The 8,486-nt window shown below is 39.7% G+C and overlaps 1 protein-coding gene across 1 annotated transcript in view; it reads right to left on the bottom strand.

The window, feature by feature from the left end:
- The window catches only part of LOC107291230 (EF-hand calcium-binding domain-containing protein 6), a 129,413-nt gene that overhangs the window by 77,180 nt on the left and 43,747 nt on the right, over window positions 1-8,486 (bottom strand). Inside the window, exons 11-14 of the mRNA XM_029284903.1 lie at window positions 5,862-5,973; window positions 4,191-4,358; window positions 2,566-2,637; window positions 2,280-2,440 (exon numbers count right to left, since the gene is read on the bottom strand). Of these exons, the coding sequence (XP_029140736.1) occupies window positions 2,280-2,440; window positions 2,566-2,637; window positions 4,191-4,358; window positions 5,862-5,973 (513 nt within the window). The remainder of the gene's footprint in view (window positions 1-2,279; window positions 2,441-2,565; window positions 2,638-4,190; window positions 4,359-5,861; window positions 5,974-8,486) is intronic.

Here is an 8,486-nt window from a genome sequence, read left to right as displayed (position 1 = left end):
CTGGAGCCAGGCTCGTGTACCCTCCCGAGCCGCCAGCACCAGCCAGGAGGGGCACGGATCCAGTAAACATGTGGTTGCATTCAGCCTCCCCAAGATCCTGTCCACGTCCTCGGGAGCCACAGAGTCAAACTCCTCCCATACAACAGTCTCAAGACCTGCTCCCGTATCCTCCCCCGGGGCCACCCAGTCAGAGTCAAGGTAGGTCAGGTCAGAAAATCTTCTGCGAGTGTTTGACAAGAACTCTCCTTTATTGAAATTGGCTCAAATAATCAACTCTTGCATGAATGCCTGTGTTTTCCCTATCCTCCCTCTTTTAGCCAGGAAATTCTGCCATTTTCTTTGTTTCCTGGACTTAAAGCACATCCATGTAGGTATTGCTGCAATAATCTCTGCGTAGTTTTTCCACGGCTATCTCTGTGACTCTCTACAACCAACTTCCCTTTAGATGTTCCACTTGTCCTCAAGTGCATGAAAGTAATAGTAGGTTTTTTCCCCAAAAGAAAATGGATATGTTTAGCCTAAAGAAGAGAAGGCTAATATGATACCAATCTCCCAGTCCTTGATGGGATGTCCCAGGGAAGAGGGTGTGAATTTATATTCCATAATACCTCCACAGTAGAGCAAGACGCAATGGATGGAAGCTTTATAGAGGCACATGGAAACTCAAAATAAGGAAGAATTTCCTGATCAAGAGAGCTATGAAGCAACAGAACAGCTTCCCTCCTGAAATTGTGGGAGCTCCATCACTGGAAACTATCAAAGAAAGATTGAACAACTATTGGTCTGGGATGGTCTGAATGTTTCTGCTTTGGGCAGGGAGTTGGACTAGATGACCTTTAAGGCCCCCCAAATAAGTCTGTTTCTAATTAGCAATAGCACTCAGACTTATATACCACTTCATAGTGCTTTACAGTCAGCATACTGTCCCCAACAATCTGAGTTCTCATTTTACTGGCCTTGAAAGGATGGAAATCTAAGTCAACCTTGAGTTGGTCAGAATCAAACTCCTGGCAGTTAGCAGAGTCAGCCTGTAATACTGCATTCTAACCACTGTGCCACCACAGCTCAATTATTCTAAGTGTGAAAGAGCTGGCTGAATTTGAAACAGGTTGTTTGAATCACGTAATAGATATTCTGAGCTGAAATCAGCTCTACTCAAGCATGATGCACTTCCAAAGGTCCAATGTATTTTGCTTTACACTCAAATTCATCACTGTACACTTGAAATGGAGTACCACTAATTCAAAGCTGTTCAGAACTGAAATATTTTGCGGCTAAGTATCCATGATCATTAGCCATGTTATTTTTCATCTTGTTGAGCTATCTTCCATCCAGATGAAAATGGAGGTTTGAATCTGACACTGGTGAGCAAGAGTTTACACAGTATAGCATTAAAAAAAAAAGAATGAGATCCTTGCCCTCAGAAGGGTCCTCTAATTATCCATCAGAACATGCATAGTTTAATAGAGGAGGGTATAATTCAGGGATAGGCAACCTTGGCTCTTTTATGACTCGTGGACTTCAACTCTCAGAATTCCTGAGCCAGCCACGAGTCATAAAAGAGCCAAGGTTGCCTACCCCTGGTATAGTTCATGACTCAGTTTAGAATTCTTGCACCGAACATGGTTTGAATGAGGTGACTTCAATGGTTTTTTTCATCTCCGTGTTTCTATATCTTTAGGAAGAATGGGAATTGTAACAATGGTTACGATGCACAGGGGTTCCAAAGGGATGGAAGTTAATAGAGTGGAGTAATTATTCCTCTTCCCCTCTACTAAATCCCCAACTCTGGGATTTTATAGTACAGAGGCTTGTTAGATACGGTCAAACCTATTTATACTGCCCTATTTCCAGCCAGTTTTTTTCCTCTGTATATCACCCAGGTATGCAAAACTAACCCCCAGTTTTAGATTGTCTGTCTTGACCTCAACAGAAATGTTCTGGCAATTGGTTCTCAACTTCCTAGAAGTGATCCGGTCTCCAAATGGGCTGAATAATTGCAAAATATTTTTTACAATTCCACAATAAGGTTTGACATGTTATCACTTGGATTGGGAACCAGAAGTTAATTAGAAAGCTGCAATTTATTGAGAAACCGTAATGTATGGTGGAAATTTTCTAGGAAGTGATGTTAATCTTGGACTTTAAAAAGCCCTCATTTACAAATATGGATGACAATAAATAGCCATATAATGATGACGTCCAAAGGGAGATGAGAATAAAAACAGGGGAGAAAAAAAACACTTTTGACATGAATATTTGTTAAAGTATTTACTTACGCAATAAAATGGTCATCTGTTAATGAGGGGCAATAGAGTTGAAGAATCTTTCGGAAATTATTTCTGCTAATAATGCCCTCTTTTCGAGGATCACACGCTTGCAAAGCTTTGTTAAATTCATTCCAATATCCTTTCACTTGCTCAGTTAGAACATCTTCTGCCTAGCGTAAAACCATTTAAGCAAGGAAATTCAAATTATAGAGAGTTGTAATGTTGCAAAAATTATAAAGTCCAATACACCAAAATTCTTGAGTGACTTTTTAAAAGAAAGCATTTTGTTACTTACAATATTCCAAGCTTCAAGGACAGAAGTTGGCTTTTTAGCCTTCTTTGAACTATTAGCCCACTTTGAATCTGTCTAATTGGATTTAAAAAAAAGTTAAAATTAGAATTCTCTCATATCATTTCTAAAGATCAAGGTCAGAAAGAACATAAAGGTTTTAAAAATCTTCAGTACACCATTCTGTGGGAAAATCTGTGGTCAATATTATATCCAGACAATTTATCAAAAGCCTGCCTTTATTAAGAGCAAAGGACAAGAGTGCAGATTTCAGAGGACAATAAAGCTGGCAATTCAGTAGCACAGAGTGAAAAATGTAAGCTTAGCCAACTGGATTTGATTTGCTTTCTTAAATAAGCAGAAACACACCAATCATGGGATTTTGGGGCACCCATATGGTTGATTCATATCAATTTAGATTGGCTACAGTGCAACTGTCATAAATATATGCTAGTTGCCAAGTGCCTAAATGCTGACCATGGGGATGCTGCAACGGTCATAAGTGTGTGAAAAACGGTCGTAAGTCACTTTTTTTCAGTGGCGTTGTAACTTCAAACTGCCACTAAACAAAGGACTAAGTCATTAAGTCGAGGACTACCTGTACTGCACGTCTTTCCTGTGCCTATTGGGTAAAGCAAAATGGTGATGCATTCAGTAGTAAACCAATAGTAAATCAAAACTATCATAAGAAATATAGTTTTTGACTTACAACCATAACTGAGCCCAGAATTTTGGTCGTAAATTATGCTAGTTGTCAAGTGGTTCATTACACGACTGTGTCCAATTTTATGACTTTTTGGTGGCAGTCATTAAGCAAATATAGTGGTCATTAATTGAACAACATGGTTATTAAGCAAATCCATTGTGTGTGTTTTCTAGAAATTGGAAGTAAACGCTGATCTCCAGCAAAAAACATAGTAAATCGCAATCATGTTGCTGCGGAACCATGCAAACAGCAGCAAATGCAGGCTGGATGCAAGTGCCCCAAATGAGATCACATGATCATAGGAGGGCCCCAGCTGTTGGAACTCTGAATCTGGGCTAAAAGTACATTTTTGGGGTCTATCATAATTTTGAACAGTCTCTAAGCAACCAATTGTAAGTCAAGGACTATCTGTAAAGCCTCCTCCAAGTTAGGTTTTGATTCCTGGAGACCTCACAAATTTGTCCATGTGATTTTTCTGAGCAGCAGGACAGAAATTGTTTACCATCACCACAAGGGTATTCCACGGGAGATGGTTAAAAAAATCAAAATGGCAGCCATGACTATGTAATCAAAACTCCACCTGTTTCTTACACAGGGTTTTCCACACCCCGCAGACACTCCTGCATGGCTGTTTTTCAGGAGACTCAGTCCAAACCCTACTTAACTTTTTCAAGATTGACAGGGTAACTTGCTGTTGTCAGTAGATTGACTTCCACAAACTCTTCTGTAACTTTATAGATCTAAGTTTTCAAGAGGAGCCCAAGGAATATGAGGTAAATAAAGGGTATTAACGTACAGTGGTATCTGTTGACATCTTGTCCTCCAAAGTTTAGGAATAGCTGTTTTTAAATCTTTGCTTCTTGTTTTAACCATTTATTCCAGAAAGATAATATAGATACAGTAATGGATTGGTGATGGAACTTACTACGGAATCTTTTTCAAAGAGGTTTAAAAATTCATTGTAGCTTAGATGTCCAGTATGTTCTGGATCAATTATCTTGATTAGCTCTTGGAAATCGTCATCACTTATTTGAAACATGATGCAATCTAAAATGCGCCGAAGCTCATTTCTTGTAATTTTCCCATCTTGATTCTAAAAACATAAGCAGAGCATTTAACAGTAGTAAAAGATAGCATAAAGCCCATAACTTTCCAATTTTACAAATCTACAAGATATTCAATCCTACTTTACTCTACTAGGCAGTTGTTTATTTAAATTATTTTTTAATTTTTCAGATCTAGTGATTGTGTAAAGCTGTTATCCAAAAATTGCAATTTTTGATTATATCAAAATCCAGAATAAACATGTCTGTAGGAATTCAGAAGGGATGCCCTAACCCTAATCCTAACTCTATCCTGATGCCACCCAGTCTGAGAAAGCTTTAATTCCAGTCTACCCTCCCCACACCCAGGTTATCTGTTGCTTTAGATATAATGATTACCACAGGTTTATAGAAAATTAAAATAAATCAGAATCAAAGTAAGAAAACACTTTGTCTGCCCTCTATGGGAGGAAAAATAACACTTTTCTGTTGATCTATAATTAACGTTATCAAGAATTGTATGAATTTTCTTATGTTGGTTTAGCATATGCAACAGTGAGAGCTTACTCCCAAAGGGAAATAGCGCGCAATGCACATACAGATGGAAAAGCAAAATATTTTTGCTCTATTCCAAGTAGCTACTATCAGGCATTATGTGACTGATTTCATCCATATTGGGAGTCATCAATATGTTATCAGATTTTCACACCTGAGATCTGTTGAAGATTTGTGGCTTCAACCCATCAGCGTACTAACTGGGGAATTCTGGAATAACTTCCAGAATTCAACATATCTTCAAATTGAGGTTGGGAAACTCTGCTTTAGATTACTGTCTTCAATGGGGGTGAAGATTTTGGTGTTTAGCAGTCTTTCAGGAAAGGATATACTATAGAATCCAGTCTACGTAGTTTATCAATAATATAATTGGGTTAGATAGTCCCTGTGATTAGTTGGACAGACATGGAGGAAGCTAACCCACCAGACTGCAAGAACACAAGTGAACAGTCAAACGAGGAGACCTGAACTCATTGGTAACCTTACATTGCAATGAACAACAACATACATTCAATTTTGCAGCTATTAAGATTGTTAGCCGAGCAGGTACAAAAATAGCCACGGAAATGATTGAAATCTGGAAAACAGGACCCTTGTCAGTCAACAGGAGTGCCGATGTACCACCAGTTTATCAAGTACTTAGGACCAAGACTTGGCAGCACAAGGAAACAACAGCCAACACCCCAATCAACAACTAAAAAGCCACACACAACCAGGCACCACATAAATACTACACACAGAATAGCCCAAAGCAAGACTAAATCTCTAATCCTGTGACCGACACTGATTGGATCTTGCAACATTATTCTGACACGTATTCCTTCATTCATGAGGAAAGTTTATTATTATTATTTTTTGCTAATGGCCTCCTGCTTTTTGAATTGACAAGAGTAATTTAAGATCAATTCAATGCAAAACTAAAAATGTCTGAAAGATCCCAAAAAGAATAATTGTGCAGGGAAGGGGAGAGAGGAAAGGCATCTTATCAATAGTCATACTCTGTCAAGCATCAAAAAAGCCTTCTTCAGAGAAGAATAAGCGTCTTGGATATGTCCATGCAGCTTTAAGAGAATTCGATCAGTTGACAAGGCTTCATCCAATTTTCTGCTTCTGTAAGGAAAATACGAGTTGAGTTCTACTACAGTATGTGATGTGACTGCACATCTCAAGATTCAGAAAATTCTATGTTAATATCACTAGGAATGAACTAGTGCAGGGGTCAGCAACCTTAAACACTCAAAGAGCCACTTGGACCCGTTTCCCAGAGAAAAGAAAACACTGGGAGCTGTAAAACGGGGGAGCTTGATTGAAGAGTTTAATTAAAAAGAAATAGAGGCTGCTGTGCATGAGTTCGCTCTCTCTCTCTCTCCCTCCCTCTGTCTCCCTCCCTCTCTCTCTCTCTCCCCTGTCTCTCTCCCTCTCTCCGATCTTCTGCTCACCTGGCAAGCTGGTTCACACTGTTCTCCAACAAGCTGACACACATTCTTATTGGGCTGGCTCTCTCCTGCCCTTGGTCTGCCAGTCCTCTTCCCCCACTCAGTGTGAGAGAGGGAGAGAGGGAGAGAGGGAGAGAGAGAGAGAGAGAGAGAGAGAGAGAGAGATGCTGCTTCCTGCTTCGACGCAGTGAAGGCAGGAGCCCCGCCCAATAACCTTATCAGCTTGTCCAAGAACAGCATAAGGCCACTCTCTTTTTTACACACACACACTGAGAGAGAGAGAGAGAGAGAGAGAGAGAGAGAGAGAGAGAGAGAGAGAGAGAGAGAGAACGGAAGTGCAAGTGCCTCTCTCTGTCTCTCTCTCTCTGCAAATGGAGGAGGCTGGGAGCCTCAGGAGAAGGCTCAAAGAGCCACATGCGGCTCCAGAGCCGTGGGTTGCCGACCCGTGAACTAGTGTGTCAGGCTTCAAAAACTAAGAAAGATCCATTGAGACTCTTCTAAGTAGTTTTCTTTATTGTTCCTCAAATATAGATAGAAACCTTGGCAATTTAAAGCAGGGCACTTGCACCATAAAACATGTACTCTGGGAACTATTAGCAAAGCGTCACCCTCTTCACCCTCTTTCTCTCTATTGAAACTGTGTTCTCTCCTGCTTCTCTGGAATGTACTCCCTCCCTCCTGGGAATCTGAACAACAGTTCATCACATATGTTGTGCATTCAGGAGACTGTTTTAGGAAATAACCAGGGAACCCCCTCTTTGGGTCCAAAAGAAATAAAAAGCTGCAGTCATAAGCACAAGCCCACAAGTTTGCTGTAGCTGCCAAAAACAAAAATCAGTAAAATCTTAGGCTGCATCAAGAGAGGTATAGTGTTAAGATCATGGGAAGTAATAGTTCCATTCTCTGTTACATGAGTCAAATCACACCTGGAACACTATGTCCTGTTCTGGTCCCTGTACTGAATCACAAGGGTGCTGTGGAAATAGAAAGAGTGCAGAGAAGAGAAACCAAGATGGTGAAGGTCTTGGGAGTTATAAAAAGCAGTTAAAGGAACTTAAGTCTGTTTAACTTAAAGAAGAGAAGGCTGAGGGGGGGGGGCGTGTTAGTAGTCTTCCCATTTTTGAAGGGTCCTCATAGAGAAGAAGAGGTAGACTTGTTTTCTGCAGTGCCCAAAACCTAGTGCCTGTATATAGTTGCATTTTTCTAAACGTTGAGTGATTTTTCAATAATATAAAGTGGAACAATTTCCTCAGAACTGAGATGGAAAATGGGGAAGATTGTTACAAGGTTACATCCATTTCTATTTTGAAGGAAGGAAGGAAGGAAGGAAGGAAGGAAGGAAGGAAGGAAGGAAGGAAGGAAGGAAGGAAGGAAGGAAGGAAGGAAGGAAGGAAGGAAGAAGAGATTGGGAAGAGAAAAAGGACTGTTCTAGCAGGCCAACCCCAATCCCGCAATGCCATATGTTAAATCTATCATCACACAGTGCAAAGGCCGTGGTGCAAAATGCTTGTATACAAAGAATGATCAACAGATGGAGATTGCATAAAGCTTCCTTAATGTCTCATTCTCTCCCTCTCCCATCTACCATACCATGTGCTACAGTTTAGAATATCTGTCAAAGTCTTATGAAACTTAATAAAAGACAAAAGCAGATCTCCATATTCCAATCTCTTTTAGTAAAGCCTGGTTCTCTAAGCCATGTGCAATTTCTCAGTAGATTATTAGGGATTTTTCAAGAAAAATATGAGTGATGATGCACATCTTTTCTTCCAGGGTAACTCGATTAGTGCCCATCTTGCTTCTTCCTTTGCAATAAGCAGTTGCAGCTTAGGATATAATTCACATGGGGAGACACTATAATTTGCAGCCCAACTAATGTTCTATATTGTATGAGTCTATGTTCTCATAATATTGTATATACTAAATAACACTTTGCGATATGCAAATATTCTACAATAAAATATGTAGTGTGGGTAGAGGGTGTTTTTTTTTTTATTTATTTATTTATTTATTATTTCAATTTATATCCCGCCCTTCTCCCGAAGGACTCAGGGCGGCTCACAACATTATTAAAACAAAGAAAGACCCACACACCCCACCGAATAAAACCAAATTAAAACCAAAATTTTTATGTTGTGATAATTAAAATTTCTAAAAAACCCAGTTTAAAAATCCTCCCTAGGCCAG

Source organism: Protobothrops mucrosquamatus, unplaced genomic scaffold (assembly GCF_001527695.2).
Source record: "Protobothrops mucrosquamatus isolate PMUCROS unplaced genomic scaffold, P.Mucros_1.0 scaffold1087, whole genome shotgun sequence".
In the NCBI taxonomy this organism is placed as follows: Eukaryota; Metazoa; Chordata; class Lepidosauria; order Squamata; family Viperidae; genus Protobothrops; species Protobothrops mucrosquamatus.
This window is presented reverse-complemented; position numbering and strand designations above follow the sequence as displayed.